The following is a 19,877-nucleotide window of genomic DNA, read 5'->3' as shown; positions in this document are numbered from 1 at the left end:
AAAAAAAAAAAAAAAAAAGCTTCACCAACAACAGTAATTAATAAAATAGAATAGAACGATTATAGCAATATAGCATAATAACAGTTATATGAATGGAGTCTCTCTTTTGAAAGAGTCAAGACAAATGCTAGTGTTTTGGGGTTGCAGTTGATCACAGGTTATGGAAACTGTAGATGGGGAAGAGCTACTGTGCTCCCAGAGGTACAATGGAGAATCATTCATCATTGCTTTCCCCACCTCTGGTGACTGTTGCCAGTCAAGAATCATTCCCAATCAGAGCATAATCAAGCATGTGTTGTTGCCTACTGGATGTCCTTGGGCAGCTTGAAACCCTCTCCTCCATATTTTCTTGTAAAAAGGGACATCCCATCGACCAGCCAGCTAGGAATCCTTGACCTGAACTTCAGGGAGCTGGATGTGTGGGTGGCAGTGAGGTGTCAGCAAGGTGCTTCAGTGGAGGAAGGAAAGAGAAAGTTGTAACGTGCCTCTTGGCTCCGTGAAGGTGAAGTGTGCGTGGAGTGGTTAACCTGCTGCCTGGTGGGTAGTAAGCAGTCAGTGACTATTGTCATGGTGACCTGGGAGAGGTAGAGGTGGTAGGGTAAAGAGACCTTGCTCTGGACCAGGTCTGGTTCTGATCTGGGTCTACCTCTTCCTAGCTCACTAACTGCTACCTCTTTGGGCCTCAGCGCCTTTCCTGTGAAGCAGAGAAAATGGTAGGGCTCCCTGATGGGGTCAAGGTGTGGCTTAAATGAAATAATTCACAGAAGGTGCAGGGCAAAATGTCCAAGACCCCTTTGCTGCTCCTGTGGGAGCTTACTGAATCTCCCATCATTCCCATTTTATTTTAGGAAACAGGCTCAGAGAGGGGAATGATTTTCCTAGGTTCTCACCGCAAGTAAACCAGAGGAGCCAGGATTTAAACCCAAGTCTAGGCCCTGAGCCCAACCTCATTCTCCAGTTCTCCCTGCCTTTGAGGTCCCCTGGAGGCTGCCTGGCGGGGCCGGCCCCCAGTTCAGCCCCCTCCCATGTCCTCCTCTTGCAGGTCATCCTTTTTCAGTACTAACGCTGCCGGCACTTGTGCATCTATCCATGGGCACCCCACAGCTGCCCCTCAGCTGCTGAGATCCAGTGTCCCAGTCACAGCCAGGATCCACAGCCTCTGCATTCACCCCCACCCGCCATCCTGCCCGCCACCAGCTCGGCCCCCCAGGCCTAGCCTTTCCCTCTCCTGCTGAGAACCAGAAACCCCCAGCAGCACCACAGAGTCCTCCTCTTGGAAAGCAGAGCTCCCTGAAATTTGGAATGAGGGTGAAAACAACAGCCTGTTTTTCCCATTTAAACAGGAGTCATCTTCAACTTCAGCTGATCACAATAGCAAAAGGCAAATGGAATTGTGCAACGCCAACAGCCTCCTAATTTACAGGTTTTCTTTCCCCTCATATTGGTCTTTATGCACTACTTCCTTGGAACCATGTCTGAATTCTGAATAGCCAACAACCCCCAGTGTTATCCACTCTGTTGCTTTTGTCTGGAAAACTCTACAGTGTTTGTGAGATGTCCCCAAAGGAAAGCTGTGTTCTAATTTTATCATTTCCATCTGTCTGGTTATGTCAAGTTAATTCAGAAAAAGAAGAGACACTGACCAGCCCTGAGAGGCCCAATAAGGCAGTGATGAAGGCCTGCCCGGACCAGGAGGCAGACAGATCAGGGAGGGATGGGGGACACTGGACTGGGAGAAGCACAAACCATTCCAAGGAGAGGAAAGAGAAAGCTTGAGTGGAGGGGAGATTTACCCCCATCTCATTATCTACCATATATGCAGAATCATGGCAGAAATGGTATTTGATCTATGTGATGACACTTCTGAATGTTTGAGAAGGCTAGATCTGGGGACCTTTGTTGGCTACTTGTTTTATTCCTGATAAGGGTGCCTGGCAGGTTTTCCCTTGGGGAGGACCACTCATGGGGTGTCAGGGAGCAGAGCCCAGTGAAATGGCCGCCAGAATGTTAATTCTTATCCATCTGTCATTAGAGAGAGGTGCTCACTGCCCTTTGCCTAGGTGAGTGTGCCCTGCCCAGGGTTCCAGCTGTTACCACCAGCCCTGCCCAGCCCCACCCTACCCACTCCTGAGAACAGAGGCCAGACTTAGCTGTGCTCACATTCATCCCATTCTTCTGCGATCTTCCACTCTGAACAAAGGGCTTGGGCAATGCATAACCATGATTTATGTTTTCAGGGGATGTCCATTTGTTTCAAGCTTATCCTGTAATTCTAGAACTACTTGGAGACCTGATGCCTTTCCCACTAGAGGCTGCTAGTAAGCATGTTTTAGCTCAAGTCCTCATTCCTACTTTGGAAGGAAACCATAGGGAAACATATGCAGCTGCTGTCCCCATTTTCACCCATGTCAGACATCACTAACTGATCACAACACTCTTAATTTCATTGAGTCTGGATAAGCTTTCAGAATTCACATGCTTGAAGTTGGCACTTAAATGAGAACCTACATGCCAGTTGCTCTGAGACCTGGAGGAAGGTTAGGCTTGAGAGTGGCCTGAGAAGGGAACCCGAATCCCCTCCCTTCCAAAGATGTTACAGCTGACTAAGGACAAAGAAAGCAACACTCACAATGTGGTGAGTGTAGCACAGTTCAGAACTCATCCAATGGACACTTATGCCCCTGGGCACTGACTTAACAAGCGCTAGCTACCTGGGCCTGATCCCTGGCCTTGGGGAGCTCAAATCTTTCCTTTGATTTTTTGCTCCTAAGGATCAAAGCCCCAATCACAACCATGTGTCCAGTGGCCAGTTGAGTTCTGCCCAGGGTCACCTAGGACCCACTCTGCCTTGAGCCTCCCCCCAGGGTCTATTCCTGTGGATTGCCTTGCATTAGCATGTTACAGTCAATCATCTTCACTACCCTGTTAAGAGCAGCCTGGGAACATACAGACCTTTGAGACTATTTATTTAAAGACAAAACAAAAGGGGAAAACACACACATGGAAAAAAATTGTAAGCACTTTTTTGTAAAACCAATGTCTGTTTTGTTACATACCTTTCATGTCGTGCTTTGTAAATGTCTTATTTGTGTAATAAATAAAGTTAATGCGAGTAGAAGTGCTGGCACTTAAATCCAGAACATGATGGGATTCCATTTCTTTCCTGTTCTCTAGTTAAGGGGTTAGGTGTCTGGCTCCTAGAATATCTGGGCTGTTGGGCAGTGCAACCCTGGAAAGTAGGTACCATTTTCCTGTTAGTAAACTGTGTGCTGCAAAGGCACAATGATGGATTTCTTCTTCAAGTACTACATCGCCCTTGTGTCTCAGTAAGCTTTGAAAATCAGGCTGGTTTCGGTTCTCTGCTCTTCTCCCTGGACGGCAGGCAGCTCTGTACGGGGGCTGGGTGCTGGCTCAACAGATTTAGTGAGAGGTCCCAGCCCCACCCTGCCCTAGAGGAGCTCTGAGTCTGTCCATTGCTATAACAACCACCCCCCCATGCTGTGAGGGATAAAGGGAGGCTTTGAGCAGGATGCTATCAGATGAGAAGATCACAGACTAGAAACAAAAGGAGAGTATGGCTGGGGGGTAGAGGAGAGAAGTACCCAGAGCCTGTTGGGAAGATAGGGAAGAATTTAATAAGGTGGGGGTAGGAGAATTGGGGATGGGAGACAGGGCCCCAGCATCTGCACAGCACTGGCTTGTAGGGTGGCTTTGTCCTGGAGGTTATGTGGTACCTGTGGTTAAACTGGGATTTGAACCCAGGCATGTAGGCTGCCCAAGCCACATTATTTCGGTGGCACCACACTGATCCTGTTCCTACGGTATGCGGCCGAAATGGCGGAGCTGTAAGAGGGACAGGCAGTCCTGGTAGTCATTCTTGGGCTTATGGGAATGTACCAGCTATAGATATACACAGTAGTCAGGCCGACTGCCCTCTGAACCTGATTCCCCATTTGAGGATGCTGTGTTTTCCAGTCCTCCCTTGCAGGCTTTTGTGAGCAGAGAAAATGCACACTTGCCCTAGTCCATTAGTTTCTCACTCAGATCCACAGATCCACTCTAAGACAATGGTTCTCAGAACTTTCATACGCATGAGAAATGCCTGGGAATGCATGTTGCCAGGTCCCATTTGTAGAGATTCTGTTGAGCCAGTCTAGGCTGGGGCCTGGGAACAGCTAGTCGTGATTCTGATGCAGGTGAAATGAGAGTGCTTTCTGAGAAACGAGAAACGGTCTTCTAAGGTACACACATGGGCCCACTGAGTGCAGGAAGGCTTTATTCTTCTGTCAAAACTAGAACCAGGCCAGCCAGTGCCAGCAGGGCAGCTGGAAACCTCTGGTGGAGGTGGCTGTTAAGGTTCACAGTTTGGGCTCGTGACCCACGATCTTGTCCTCACCCTTCCGACACGTCCGGATGATCCACGCGTGCTCATCGTCATCTGTAGGGAAAGAGAGAGAGCTGGTCATGCCTGGTGTCTGCTGGGACCTTCTCTACCCTCGGAGAGGCCGCAGGGTGTGGTCCTGGGGCTGGCGTGCGTTCCTGCACAGGCTGATGGTCTGCTGGGGGTCCGCTGGAGCAGATCTTTTATTTAAATTGATTCTCTCAGCAGAGCACCTGGTCTCGGAAATTAAACACAAAAGGGTCTGTGGACGCTGATGGAGGCGAGTCAGTCTGATCCCAAGAGAGCAGCACCCACACCCTCAGGCACTCATCCCATCCAGTATAACACAAACTGCAGGCCCAACTGGTAGTTAGTGCTGGGAGACAGGAGTCTCAGATGTTACTTTCTTTCCTGGGCTCTCTGTTCGTGACCCTTCAAAGTACCTGTGGTTTCCAAAGAAGGCCGACACCCTGCTGACTCAGGTGCCTTGCTGGGCAATTCAGAGGAGGAGCAGCTGCAGCTCTGGGTCTTCCCTGAGTCCCTGAACGCAGGCAGACATCTCCCTTTGCTTAGTCCCGTGGCTGCCTGACAGGCAAGTCTTTCCCACCACTTCCCAGAGCAAGAGACAGGGGCTCTCCGGGTCGGGTCACTTGTCCACAGTCTCGGGTGAGCAGTGGGGAGGGAGCCCAGGATCTGAACCCAGCGTTGTTTAACTACAAAGCCTGTGCTGCTTTTCAAAACCTCAAATAAATATACAGACTGGAGTGAGCTGGTCATCAGTCCATAGCACACCGCCACCCACGCACTGGGCAAGACCCCTTGCAGATTTACTATATTTTTATTTTCCCTCCTTTCTCCTCAGACCACACCCAGCCCCTCCCCCCCCACAGGGCCCCACTCTCCTGGTGGGATATATATGCCTAAACTGCACGTAGCTCTATAAAATATGTGCTGTTGTTTTGTGTGCGAATGTGTTTTTAATTTAGAAAAATGGCGTTGTGCTGTGAATTTCTTTGTGTCTCACTTCTTTCGCTTGACAGTATGTTTTCAGGGTACTGCTATCCTCATATTCCCTGGTTGGCTCCCCTCACATTTTATTCTCCATCTTCCCAGTGGTGGAGAAGGAGGATGACTCCACCTCCCTGCTACCAGGAACGGCACTGGGGTCAACATTCTCAGGCATATCGCTTCAAGGATTCAGGGGAGAATTGCTTTGGGGTCATATTCCAGGAGTAGAGTCCTAGATCGTGCAGAGAATTCCTTCACGGGTGCCCCTAGCTAAGCCTATGCTCTTTTGCACCACACTGGCTGCCTGTCTCTTCTCCTCAGCCCTCTTCCCTCCAAGTCCTCTGGGACCTCAGGCCATTCTCTGGGCTACAGGCAGCAGGAGATCGCACCTTCTCTCCTTTCCTAGTCCAGCACTTTCTGCCTAAAAGATGAGAGGATGAGATGTTCCATCCTCTTTGGGTGACAAGTGCTAGAAGCTAAGAAACAGGCTGGCTTCCTGGGAGCTGAAACACAGAGGGCTAGTGAAAGCTTGCTCTCTCAATCAGACCTCCCTGCCCAGGGACACCCCCGGGGTACCCACCCCTGCCCAGGGACACCTTCCTCTTCTGTGAAAAGCCCCAGGCCTGGGTCAGAGATGGAGCAGCAGGCTTAGCCTTGTGGGTGCTTTACAAGCACAGTGTCTCACTGGATCTCTGTAATGCCCAGCCGGGGAAGAGGGAGGCCCTCATTTTATAGAAGGGCTGGGCAGAGCTACCAGTCAATTTTTAGACTCTGCAGTGTGGCTTCTCACCCCAGGGCAGATGTGATGGTATTGAAGAGAACGTCCCCTTCCCCCAAAACACCCAGTACTACTTCCTCTACCTTATTTCTTTATATATGATTTAAGGAAAAAGGCTGGCTAGCTTGCTCCGGTCTTTGAGAACTGCCCTATGCAGTCAGTGGGCCTCAGTTTCCCCCTGGGAAAGCTGCCCAAGAGTCCGGCTAAAGCTGGCAAACCAAGGGTGGGGAGAGCAGTGATGATGTGTCAGCACACAAGGAGTTAAGCACTGGTGGAGCCCACTTTTGCCACACTGTGAACAGCCTGGTTGATAATTACAGTTCTGAAGTCTCCAGGCTATTCGAATCTCAGTGCAGCTGCAGCCTCTTCAGCAGTAACCCCTGAAACCAGACAAACTGGGTGTATTGTGCAGAGCCCGTCCTCAGGCCCCTCCCTGATCGTTACAAATTGACAGCAATGGACTTAACAGCCCTCTTCACTACCCCTCTCACTCTCTACCTGGCTGCAAAGCCACCAATTTGAATCACAGATGCCTCCCCTCCCGGCAGCTGCTCACCCACCCTCCCTCCACCTCCCCAGGCGCTTCCGAGGCTCCCCTGGCCCTGCCACGCCAGGGTGAGGCTGCCGAAGCATCTTTCATCAATATTTAAAATGGAATTAAACCTGTAGCTTTGATTAATGCCTCCCAGATCCCGGGAGTTGTGATTACTATTTTGCAAATTGCGATTGTTGGAATATGTTAATATGATTGTCTGAGAACATCTTCACCTTCTCAGATAATTTTTCCCCCTTTTTGGCAAGGAGGGGAGGGAGAGAGGAGGGAAGATGGAAAAAAGATGGGGGGAACACCTCACAAACTCTTTAATCAATTGTAAATTACCATCTTTGGCACAATTGCTGATGGTGCGCAGGGACAGGAAGGAAGATTTCTGGTTTGGTGCATTTATCTTTAAAAGTTTTTGGCTCTCGTTGACCCAGTAATCCCACTCTGGGATGCAGTCCCGGGGAATAATCTATTTGTCTCAGGACTACTTAGAATCAAGAAAATGACATACATCGCAAAAAACAAGGGAATAATTACTTTGTTATAGAGTCATTCATTTAACAAATAATTTCTAAACACAAGCCACATGCCAGGAATCGTGTTAGCTTGGGAAGGGGGCAGTGGACACTCACTGCAAAGAATGTGAGAGGCTATTCAGCACTATTGAAAATGATAGGAAGTATGGATAGGGGGAATGTTTGTGATGAGATAATAACTCAAGAAAGTGAAAGAGGAACAAACAAAATTATACAGACAGTATGCTCCATGTAAAAGGTATACACAGAACAAAAATTAAAGATAGTAAATTGAAGTGTGAATCATGATCAGTTCTGAGAAGTGGGACAAGGGAAGTTCTTCTTTCTGCTTTTGGTATTTTCCAAATCTTTCACTAATGTGTGTTGACAATATAAAAAAAATTACTGGATTTTTTTCCCCTACTTTTCAGTCTTGGTAAGGTCATGTGTTTTGTTAATGTAAATAAAATATTTCTAGGTTCCTAGAAATACTGATAGGTTCTTGAGCTTCTAAAAAAATTAAAAGATCTTAGCATAAAAATACTAGTAAAACTGCATAAAAAGCAGAAAAGACAAGTTCTAAGAATTCCAAAGAATTGATGTACCTGCTGTTCTCTCAAAGAATTGAAACAACATTCTCTGCTTTTTTTTTTTCCTTGAGCTAGAATTTCACTATGTAGTTAAGACTGTCCTTGAACTATGTAGCACAGGTTGGCCTTGAACTTGTGGCGATTCTCCTGTCTCCGCTCTGAGTGCTGGGATTACAAGCATGTGCCACCGTGCCCAGCAAAATTTCCTACTTCTTAAATGTGGCTGTGTATGCTGACTTCCAGAAGTACAGTATGGAATGGCAGGGTTGGTTTTACAGTGGAGGATTCTGACCTCAGCCAGGTGTTCAAGGTTAACCTCAACATCAGTAGTTATTTCAATAGTCTGTACCCTTGATACGTTTGGATGAAAATGGTACTTTTTCCTCTGTGGTCTTCCTTCCTAAAAATTCACAATCCTGGTCTAACCGTGAGGAAACCATCCGATACATCCCAGCGGAAGGACATTCTACACAGTGCCTCGACCGGTACCTTCAACACTGTCACGGAAAACAAGGAAAGCCTGAACCACTATTCGCATGGAAGAAGAGTCCAAGGAGACACCACTAAATGTAATGTTGGATGGATCCTGGCAAAGAAAATGGGAAAAGGCTAAAGAGATCTGAATAAACTATGGCATTGTGTTCATACATGTTACTATTAAGGTTAATTCACTAAATGCGACACATATACCACTCAATGTAAGATATGAGCAATAGGAGAAAGTAGGTGTGAGGCATATTGAGATTGCTGTACCATCATCTTTACAATAATTATGTAATTTAGAGCCAATGTGCTCCCTCACGGGTGAGATCGCTACCAATCCAAACAAAAGTCGTTATCTCCTTTCTCTCACAGCTCCCTTGGGCCACAGTTTTGAAATCCAGGTCTCAAATGTCATTTGACCTCCTCCCAGTCTGTCTTGTCTTTTATTGTCTTCTTAGCGTACACCACTCTCTATAATCTTTTACTTACACGCTGCCTCTTCAGTCTAGACTGTATGCCCACGTGAGACCAGGAACCTTGCACCCATGGTATCCCCAGTGCTGAGAGGAGTGTCTGACGCACAATAGGGGCACAGTTAATACCTGTTGAGCGAAGAAATGAATCAACAGGCCCAATCCTGTGGTGACTGTGTGCCCGGTGCTAGGAACGGAGGAGACTGAAAGCCAGCATCGAGCACTGCCAAGAGGCCCAATCCATATATGAGGTCTGGTTCTATCTGTACAGATCCAAAGCCACCTGGGAGCTGGGGAATGTTTCTTCCAAAATCTCCCCAGCAGGTTGGTGGCTCAGCATCTGAGTCAAACCTGTCTGGTTAAGGACTCTGTTCAGTCTACCCTGTGCTGCCACAGGCTCCCAGATGTCCCACCTTGCAAGACAACCTCTAGCTTTCCTTTGAGTTTTGGGGCATTTCTCATGAACTGTGTGTTTTAAGCACTTTTCAGGAATGACCTCACTCTGTCTTCATGGCAGACCTTCCAGGCAGGCACCTTCATAGATGAAATGAGACCTGTGGAGGTATGAGGCCACTTGCCAAGGTAGTGGCACAGAGCCCCAAACATGCCAACTGCATGTCACCCACAGTGCATGAGAAATGCCAGGATTTCTCCTGTGCACCCAGGAAATAGAAACTACAATCGTCATTCTAATGGGTCTTCCCAAACTGGGCATCCATAAGAGAGCATCCTTATGGGACTCACCTCCTTCCCTGGGACTTCTGGTTACCTGCCAGGATGCAGGGAACCCAGGGCAGAAGTCTTTACACAGGATCAGCATCTTAAGGATCAAGAGCCACTGCTCAGCTAATGAGTTTTGTTCAAAGCCAGGAGAGCAGGCCAAGGCATGAGAGCCTGGGGAGGGCAAATGGGCAGATTAGGGTCACTGAACACCATAAGCCAATCTCTGCTACCTCTTGGCACACTTTTGGGCTGAGCACACCTGAGGTCACCACTGCTACAAAGGTCCCACCCATGTGAGTGGGGCAGGGTGGAGAGTGGGAAAGGGAGGAGACACAGAAGGACCTCAGGGCCTCAGGAGGGAAAGAGGCTCACGGGGTCGGGCACCTACGAGGGCTTAGCATTGGGGGAGCTTGTTTCATTCTCCTTTGGTGAGTGAGATGGGCTTGGCTCTACCTAGGATGGGAAGCCAAGTCACAAAGGGGTGCAGTGCCTTGCCCTCTTCATTCCACCAGGGCGAAGGGAATATTCCCATGTGCTCCAGGACCAGTCGCACTCAGGAGTGCATACAGATACACAAACGTGTGTTTCCATCACATACATAAGCATGAATCAGCGTGTGCCTCAGTGGTCTCAGAATGTGAGTGACTCTGTTTGAGGGTGAGCATGAACACATTGATGCATGGGAATGGTTGTGTAAATGTGACACGTGTAACTTACTGAGTGTGGCAGTGTGTGACTACCTGAAGTTGATGTGTGTGTGTGGTCACATGCAGGGGAAGGAGTTACTGCCAAACTACAGAGACAGCCCTGGATTCAACCGAAATGCCAGGTGAGCACCGGAAGGAGAGGCTCTGGGGAAGCGGGTGCTGTCATGGGGAAGCTGCCCTCGTTCCCAGGGTCCAGGCCCATCTCAGAGGACTCTGGCTGGAACCAGGGGAAAACAGCAAACCTGACTCCCAGCCTGTGTGCAAGCACCACACCCTCAGTGCAAATGCAGGGCTGTGTGAGCTGGTGGGGCAGGGCCAAGGCAATGCCACCATGAGGGCGGTGATGCCCTGGTCTCCTTGTCACAACTCCTGACAGGATAGAAGCTTTGAACTTTGCTGGCAGTAGTGGTGGCCAGAGGCCAAGGCCACAGCGTCGTCAATATTGACTGAAGGGTCATTGCCCAGGCAGAGCCCGCTGTAGGCAGGTGGGAGGCCTTGGGGCTGCTTTTGCTGTTCCCCGTGAAGATGCTTTCTGGAGGATGGGTGGAGGCTGGGGGTGGATTAGGACAAGCCACCTCACCCACTGGGAGCCAGAGGTGCAGGCCCGAGCACCCACCAGCTTGTCAAGGCCTATTCAAAGGTAAGAGGCTAAGAAAGAGTGATTGACTCTAAGATATCAAAAAGAGAAGCTGCAGAACTGAAATTAAGAAATGTTATAATTAATGCATTCAGACTTGATTAATTATTAAATTTAGAAATCAAAACAATTTTATTACACTTCAAATCCATTTGCGGGCTCCATTTCCTCAGTGTGCCAGAATCTCCAGTAAGCACACCACTCTCTAGAAATCACAGTCAATTGTTATAAACTGGTAGTCAAACAATTGATGAAACAAGTTAGATCCTTTCCAAGTTTTCACAGCAAAAATACTATTTAACATGACAGTGTGGTCACATTTTGTTCTAATATATGGAGATGAGTGAGGTAGGGTCTCCATGGTCAGGGCTAGGGGCAGGACTTAGAGCTATTGCTAGGGAAGGGTGAACTGGGCATGGGATGGAACCACTTGGTGTTAGGAAGCACTGCTCTGTGCCAGGGCCATGGTTGGGCGGGCACACTGCACCCTCACTAACACCTCTGTGAATGCACAGCACAGCGTTGTCTCTGGTGGGAATGGTGGGTGCCCAAAGTCACAGTGAGCCTTGAGAAATCTCTTAGGGAGCCCCATGCTGGAGGGGGACACCTCGTTAAGTGCCCCACAGCAGGTATTCTGACATTGTTGGGACAGAGAATTAGTCCTTCTGACGAGGTGCAGATGTACTGGAGTTGGCTTACATCTGTGGGTGATGCTAACCCTTAGTTACTAGAACCGCCTTCTGTGCAGCAAGATGATCTGAGGGAAAGAGGCACCCAGGCATAGAGATTACTTATTCAGTCTCCCCAGAGCAAGCATATGCTGAATGGAGGGTACAAAATCCCTGTCACTGTTGATATTGCCCTTCTTGGTTCTCTACTTTTCCTTTTTGAGCACTAACACTTGGATTTGTGCTCACCAACCACATTCACAATGCCTAGCCACTCTACTAAGGCAGCTCAGAGAGGCCAAGGGCCTGGCCAAGGTCAGTTTGTCACAGCCTCTGTCCTGAACTCTTGCTCTTTTTGCCCGTTTCCTGGCTGCACATGGACAATGGACCAAAGAGCCTGGTATTGGGAGCCCATTTTCCAGTTGGCAGATGGGAGGGCTGAATTAGGCTGGGGCAGTGGGGACAGGCAAGAGGAAGGAAAGAGGAACCATAGGCCAGAATTTAATGAATCCCCACAGAGATCTTGCAAAGTCAATGCTGCTGTCTCTGTTTCCTAGGGGAAGACAGTGTGTTTCAGAGAGGTGAAGACATCTGCCCAGCTAGTGACAGGTGCAAGGTCACAGTCAAGTTCCTGAGAAACCTTTTTTTTTTGGGTACCAGGGTTTGAACTCAGGTCTTTGCGCTTGTGAGGCAGGCAGCAGAACCACTGAGCTAAATCCCCGGCCCCCTGAGAAACCTTTTGGAACTCCTGACCTTACTGTTCATTGTCTGAAGGGAAGAAGCCAAATTCCCTAACTAGGTTTCAAGGCTCTCTGTAGCCCTCTGCCTTGAATGGCCAACCCAGACCTACTCCTAGGCCTTCACCAAAACCCAGTCTGTCCGTCAGACCTCAGGGAGGTCTCCTCTCTCTCTCTTCACCCTCCAACACACAGCAGCTGCTCCATCTTGAGTACTGCACTGTGCCTTTGCCCATGCTGTTCCTTTCCTTCCATGCAGCAAAATCCACTTCTTGCCCTTTAAGGCCTAGCCGGGCCCTCCTTTCCCAGGACACCACGTCAGCTACATTTCTGTATGTTCCTTCAGCATACTGTGAATCTAGCTCTGGGCAACAGAGAAGCAGGGCCACTCTTAGTTTTTTGGGGAAAGAATCTCATATTTGATATTTCTAATAAACACGAACATGATCATGAATGTAATACTGTGTTGGTCTGTCTTCCATATGTTTTGGGTGGTTTTTGTTATTTTCATTCCTGAACTATATTTTGAGGGCAGAAGGTTCCCTATAGGTCATTTGAGCACTTAGGCTCCCTAAAAGCCCCAGCTTCTGTCCAGAGAAGCCCCAAGCCAGCCCTGTGACTGTCTGTTTATGCATCCGTCCTCCCAGCCCTGCACTGATTTGCAGGTTGGGTGCTGGGTCTGGAGGACATCCTAGTGTTTACAGTGGCTCAGTGAGGATCTGTGTCTGGAGGGAGCTCGGGGGTCTGAGGCTGGAGGTGGATGAGAAGTGATGAGGGTGAGAGGCCCCATGCAGAATAGAAGGCCAGAAGCCGCGTAGAGAGCAGGAAAGCACGGGCCTCTCGTGCAGTCTGGGAATCAGTACCAAAAGCAGGAGGGTAGAGGCCAGAGGGCATCTTGCCAAGGTGACACTGGCTTCTCTTTGGGAATTTGGAGTTAGGGAGGCCCCTGCTTTTCAGTTATTCACCCAAAGCTGCAAAATAATCACCAATCACCAAGTGCGTGGCATAGCCAGGCCCTGTTCTCAGTGTAACCCCTGTATCCTCTCCCTTGGTGCTCGCTACAGCCTTAGGATGCAGGTCTTATTTCCACTCTCATTTTTCAGATGAGGAAACTGAAGTTTAGAGAAGTCAAGAGACTAGCTCTAGTTCTCAGCTGGTAAGATCTAGCTGCTCTGAGTCCTGGTTCATCACCCTGTCTGCCGCCCTGAACCTGAGGCTGGCCAGGAGCTTCAGCGGCACTGGCTTCTAGAGCATGGGCTAAGGAAGAGAGATGGGCTCTGGCCTTGTATGCACTTCTGTTAAAGGAGACAAACAAACCGCGTGCACTGGGTGATGGCCTGGCCCAGGGTGACTCCAGAGGGCGGAAGGGGAAGCGGTGTCCTCTGAACAGCCAGGAGGCTGCTGTGGGGGCAGGAATACATTGTTATCAGAATCCTATGGGCACAGCAGCTGGAAGGGGAATTTCCAGGGCCTTTCATCTGGGGTGAGAGGATGGCAATGGGCAATTCCACGGGTCAGGGAGGGTGGCAAACGGGCAAGCTGCCATTCCTAAGGCAGTGATCTTGACAGGAACCTATCCATGGCTTCCAGGTGGCCAGTCCTGCCTTCTGCAGGCAAAATTCTGTTGGCAGATTCAAGTGTATTTTTCTGGAACTATAGCTTTGCCTAAATTCCGTGAGAGGCTCATGACTTAGTATAGGCCACAGTCTGCCTCACTGATTGAGAGCATGGCCTCAATTTCAGAAAGTTCAAATCTATACTTATTAAACCCAATTTCCTTTAGCAACAGAATAAGCAAGGCCCGCTGAGATTAGTTAAAATATGTAATGTTAAAATCAAAACCACTTTCAAAATTTCTTAAAAACGTTTTGTTCAATCTTCTGTAAAAACATTGGTCACCATTTAACATACAGCAGCAACAAAATGCACCCGGTTTACATGCACAAACAAGTCAGTAAATTGTAATACATGGACAACATGAATGTCAAACAAACGGTACTAAAGCAGTTCACGCTGCATTTACCACAGGTTTAGTGCTCCTAACAGAGAAATAGCTAATATGAGAAACAAGGAGTTCGAGTTTCAATCTGAAATAAGATTCTTTGTGTAAGTAGCATGAAATAATGGCCACAGATCATTCGCCAAAACGGAACAATTCTTCAGAAATCACCTGTGCAAAGCACCATATCAGAGCAGGCCAAGACCCTGAAACCTCCAGTTAATGACAGAAGGGCTTCCTGTTTGGAAAACCAATTCTCTAAATTATTCAACATTTTTTTATTGTGACTGTAAGATACGGTATCTTTCAATATGAAGGTTCTGTGTTCCATATTTTGGCAACTCAAATTTAATTCCTGGTTCTTCCTTTTAATAATGTCACCGACAGATTATTAAATAACCTACTCCCCAAGCCTCAGTTTCCTAATCTGTCAAATAGGGACAATGAAATTTCCTCAAAGGACCAGGATGTGGTAAGTCCCTGGCACAGTGGAGGCTTCGGTGCTTATCACTTCCTTTCGTATCCCTTTTGCTTGCAACAGATGCCCATGTCTGCTGGCAGGGATGTGTGATCAGTGCGGGTACTTTATCTGGCAGTTGTAAGTGTGATATTATCCCTGCGTAAAACCTTCATTACGGCACTGCTAACAATACCACAGATAAAGCAGGGATGCCCCCGCGTGCCAGCCTCCAGGGGATTATAACATTTGGGTAAATTGCCTTTTGTCTCGCTGGAGAGATGAAACAGGAGGGAGCTACGCAGGAGACTCCCTCAGCCATTTTGCAGAAACCACAAGGGAGGCGTGGTGCAGAGGGAGCCTGGGTTTTCAGAAGGAGCTGTGGCTGGCAGTGGGAAACCGGGGTTTCTCCTCAGCCCTAGCACAGACAGGCTTGTTTGGGTCAAGCATGCGATTTCCCTCTCTGGATCTCAGATCCTGCTGTACAGTAGACAAGTGCTCTACCACTGAGCTACACCACCAGGCCTTTGGGCCACTCTCTGAGCTATAAAGTGTCCAGAGAACCACCAGTGTAGTCTTACACTTTTTGGGTGTGTAATTTTTTTTTTTTTTAAATCTCATTGGGCCCTTGGTTCTTTCTATCATCAGTAAACTCCAACTCTTCACTCAGAACCAGTTCAACATTTTTTAGCCTTGGGGCCAGCTGAACTTGAGTTCAAATTCCAGTTATTACCTGCTGGCTTTGGGGGAGGCATTTCACCTCACTTTCGTCATCTGTAAAGTGGGAATAATGAAGATAATTGTTTCAAGGTTAACCATGAGGATTAGATGAAAAGAAATAATACGTGTAATGCTCTTAACTGGAACTGGGACAAAGCAATCACTCATTAAATGCTGCTTATCACTATTATCTTACTTGTTCACCTGAAGTAGAATATGGATACACTTGAATATCAAAAGACCAATTTCTCCACTGCTGTTTTTACTGCTGCATTGTATTCTGTAGTAAAAATATACCATATGTCATTTAACCAGTTCCCTCCTGCTGGGCACTTGGGATGTTTCCAGTTTAGAGGACCGAAGTGGTCTCTCATTTCCAGGTGTTCACTCTGTAGCTTAAATGTCACCCTTTCTAATGTCAGCTGGGAAGCAGGTAAGACTGCAGTGTCTGGGGGCTCCTCACCCATGCCCTGTTGATTAGACCATCTTAAAGCTGGCCAGGCAAAATGGCAAGAGGAAAACTTCAGGAGGCAGATGAAATTCAGTGTGAATCTTATTCCTGCCAAATTTCCTGGGGGAAATTCTTTAACCTCACTGAGCCTCAGTTTCCTCACTTGTCGAAGAAGGCTCGCAGGAGGACTCCCTTTCTCTCCAGTGGAGTGTCTTATGCACGATAATGCTTAACCATCAGCAGCGTCTTCATCTTCCTCCTCCTCATCCTGGTGAAGCCAGCCCTCCCCTCCCAAAGACCGAATCATACAAGCCAGGTCACTCTTCAGACCCTAATTCACATCCCTTCTTCCCAATGTCCATTTAGTGGAGTGTGCATTCAAATGAGGTTCCCAGCCCTGATTTAAAATTCTGCCTGGAATCCACAGGTTCGAACGCAAAAGGGTCCTCTCTGCAAATAATCACTGGTGCGTGGTATTTTTAAGAAGCCAAAGGCATTGTTTCTGATTGAAGGAAAGTTGGTGCTATTTTGAAGAGCAGCACGATTAAGCGGTGGCGTTATCTCTTTAACCATTGGGAATTATACGCTGTTTGAAAGATTTGTGAGCTCTAGGACATTTGCCAGATGTGCTTGATTCGACATTTCAGACAACAAAGGGGATAATGTTGGCGGGAATCTTGACGGCATTTCTGATGATCAGGATATTCTTTGAGGATGGTACTGAGACCTTTTGGGGAAGAATTTCAGCTTTTACATAAACTAATTTGGGATGCTCACTGTCTGTCTTCCACAAAGCAAATTTAGTTCATTGTTAGTTGTATACGTTAAAATGGTTACGAGGGTTTTTTTCTTTGAATATTAATAATGTGCCTTTCATAGACACTCGCATGGGGTATCATTAATTGGGAGGAGGGAGTAAGGATTAGTGGTACAGTTATTTTGCAAATGATTCCTACTAGTAACACTGAGGCAAGCAGCAGCTACGTGAAAGAGATACATGTACAGACAGCCAATGGGGCTCTGGCTTCTTCCTGATAGGAATGAAAGGGACGTGTGGGAGGGGGTAGGGTTACTTAATCTGCCAATTTCCCATCATATTAAAGGTAATTATCCCACATATCTTCAAAGGACCCCTTTTCAAACAAAATAGCATCTCATTTTGGGTTCTGTGGTGTTTTTGTCTTTAGAGTCTACAATGAACGTTTGAGTACAAGGTGGACCAAACTGCCTCCATCACAAGCTGGAAAGCCAAGCACAGGGACTGAAACTGAGGTCCCATAATCTCTTCCGATGGCCTGCTCCTGAGGACCTGCGGAACCTCCCAAAAGACCAATAGTGCCCCCTGGGGACCAAGGCCATATTCAAACCACGGCAAACAGGCTTTGGGAAGGTTTGGGTTTGACTCTGTTACTAGCTGTGTAATCACGAGAAAGTTGTCAGCCTCTCTGAGACCAGGTGCCTACTGGGAAAGAGCACAGAAGATAAGCTGCTAAAATGCAAGGATCCTCTACAGCAAGCTTCGTTTTCTCAGCTTCATCTCTTCAGGCTGTGAATACACAGGCGAGGCCACCCGAATGGTGATTACAGGGAAAGACTACATGGATGTCTGTTATATGCTGAGCATTGACAGATGAGGAGGACTGTGATCGTGGAGAAAAGAGGAAGGGCATTCTGTGCCAGGGAACATGTGAGAGGTGAAAAAGGAATTAAAAGTACTAGATGTATGTATTTACCAGTGGATGGCAGCCAGCCTGGTTGGACCACAACAGGGGGTGGGAGACACTGGAGGATGGAAAGTGGACCTTCAATGGCCAGGCTCTGAACACTATACCTGAGAGCCTGCAGACCCCATGCAGCAGCAGCATTTAATTTCCCAAGCAAACTCCCCAAGGAGACAGAAAGACCGTGTGTACCCAATTACATCTCACCTGTCTCCTTAGAGACTCCTTGACTCTCAAGCACCCAGAGAAAACTGAACAAGTCCCAGGACCCAACTTACTTCTCTCCCCGAGCCTGAGTCCACAAACACCATAATCACAACAGCCACAACTACTCACCACTGAACATCCGTTCTGGTCCAGGCGCTGGACTATGCATTTTTGCATGCTTAATCCATTGTTCCTAACCACAACTCTTCTAGTTGGGCACTACTATAAAGCCCATTTTATAGACGAGGAAGCTGCAGTTCTGAAAGGAACTCTAATCACATAGCTGTCTGTGGTGTATCCAGAAAAAGAGGCCAGGCAGAAGTATGGGTTCCAGGGCTTTCAAATTCCACACCATGCTGTCCCTCTAACCCTTACTAGCTCTCCAGCCTCTTGCTGGACAAGAGGTCCTAACCCAGTCTCTGTTTTGCTTTATGTTTACTGTACTGACTGGAGTATAAAACAACCATCCCTATTACTTATGGCTTTATGGTCCAAACATGAATGGGAAAACCCCCGGGCTTGTAGTAAGATGGGAGTGAGTTTGAGTCTGTCCATCACACCGACCTGTGCCCTCATCCCAGGATGTGCCCATTTCCAGCTGCCTGCCTGCATGGCAAGTTTACATGAGATTCACAGCACATGAGCTCAGAGGCTTTAAGGTGGGGAAAGAGATGACAGATATTGCTGGGAGTCAGACAGCGTGGCAGGGGAGACCCGACAGTGCATGCCTACCTTGCTGCTCAAACCTAAGAAATTTCAACATTGGGCCAACCAAACAAAACCTTGGTGCACCAGATTTAGCCTGAGAGCTGCTGGGTTGAGGCCTCTCTTGGCTGTTAAGCAGCTTTGAAAACTTGGTACGGAGAAATAGAATGGATTGCTTTCATTATTCCAAATAATAAGTTGTCTATTGTGTACTACGTATTGAATTTTGATAATTAGCTGAAGAAAACGAGGGACTTGTGAGCAGGTGTATTCCATCTTGCCTTTTCTTTTACATTTACTTAGCTCCAACTTGTGGGACCTGTGTGAGATGCTGGGGACATAGTAATGAATCAGACATAGTCACAAGGTCCCTGTCCTCAAGCAGCTCCCATTAAGATGTCATTTGCTAGATGCTGTTGGGGATGCTTGTGAAGTCATAGGGGAGGGCTCCTAAGGAAGTGGAGGGTGGGAGGTGGGTCAAGGAAGGCCAGAAAAATGGTCTACCAATCACTGGTCCCGACCCTTAAGCAGGTTGTGAAACCAACTTAATCCATAGCAACCAGCATTAATATATATATATATGTGCACATGTGCTTGTGTGTAATGGAGTTACAATGCAAAATACTCTTTCCTGTAAGCCAAAAGTCTGAGCATAGTCAGAGGATATGTTGCCTGCTCAGATCTCCTGGTTTGTTGGAGGATGAGTGGAAGGACAGACTGAAATTCTATGTGGCCATGCTAATCTCAGCTACTTGGGAGGCTGAGGGAGGAGGATGATATATGTGCACATGTGCTTGTGTGTAATGGAGTTACAATGCAAAATACTCTTTCCTGTAAGCCAAAAGTCTGAGCATAGTCAGAGGATATGTTGCCTGCTCAGATCTCCTGGTTTGTTGGAGGATGAGTGGAAGGACAGACTGAAATTCTATGTGGCCATGCTAATCTCAGCTACTTGGGAGGCTGAGGGAGGAGGATGCCTTGAGCCTGAGAGTCTGAGGCTAGCCTGGGTAACAGTGGATCCTGGCTCAAAAAAAAAAAAAAAAAAAAATCTCACAATGATCCAGCAAGGCAGATACCACCCTCCTCACTAAGAAAGACATTCTCTAAAATCCAGGTCCAGCAAACCTGGATTTGCCAAGCATGGCTGCAGTTAGCAGCAGCCAGGGCCCTAACACAAGTTTCTGACTGGGGTAAAGAGCCTTTGGGGGCTGAGGAAGGAGCTGAGGCAGCACAGAGAGGCAACTCTTCAGCGACTCATGCCCCAGCCCATGACCTCCTGTAAAATACATGACCCACCCAGGTGGCATGTGTTTCATAATGGCAGTAGAGGAGGCTGCTATGTTTACTCAGGAATGACCTTAGTCACCCACAGC

The 19,877-nt window shown here is 47.8% G+C and overlaps 2 protein-coding genes across 7 annotated transcripts in view; one reads left to right on the top strand and one right to left on the bottom strand.

Annotated features, from left to right (window-relative positions):
- Nucleotides 1-1,381, top strand: part of Lhx6 (LIM homeobox 6) — a 22,146-nt gene extending 20,765 nt beyond the window's left edge. For both annotated transcript variants that reach the window (XM_010602961.3, XM_010602960.3), the window contains exon 9: nt 1,043-1,381. In XM_010602961.3, coding sequence (XP_010601263.1) covers nt 1,043-1,122 — 80 coding nt within the window. In that variant the 3' untranslated portion in view covers nt 1,123-1,381. The remainder of the gene's footprint in view (nt 1-1,042) is intronic.
- Nucleotides 1,382-2,967: 1,586 nt separating this feature from the next.
- Nucleotides 2,968-19,877, bottom strand: part of Morn5 (MORN repeat containing 5) — a 41,787-nt gene continuing 24,877 nt past the window's right edge. Inside the window, exons 5-6 of one of the 5 annotated variants that reach the window (XM_033759061.1) lie at nt 9,517-9,666; nt 2,968-4,438 (exon numbers count right to left, since the gene is read on the bottom strand). In XM_033759061.1, coding sequence (XP_033614952.1) covers nt 4,359-4,438; nt 9,517-9,666 — 230 coding nt within the window. In that variant the 3' untranslated portion in view covers nt 2,968-4,358. Of the gene's footprint in view, nt 4,439-9,516; nt 9,667-19,877 lie in introns of those variants that run through there. The other 4 variants (XM_010602962.3, XM_010602963.3, XM_010602964.3 and 1 more) reach the window with 4 other exon arrangements.

This window comes from Fukomys damarensis, unplaced genomic scaffold (assembly GCF_012274545.1).
Source record: "Fukomys damarensis isolate Sample0158 unplaced genomic scaffold, DMR_v1.0_HiC HiC_scaffold_36, whole genome shotgun sequence".
Lineage (NCBI taxonomy): Eukaryota > Metazoa > Chordata > Mammalia > Rodentia > Bathyergidae > Fukomys > Fukomys damarensis.
Note: the sequence above shows the minus strand (reverse complement) of the source record. Positions and strands in the feature narration are given on the sequence as shown.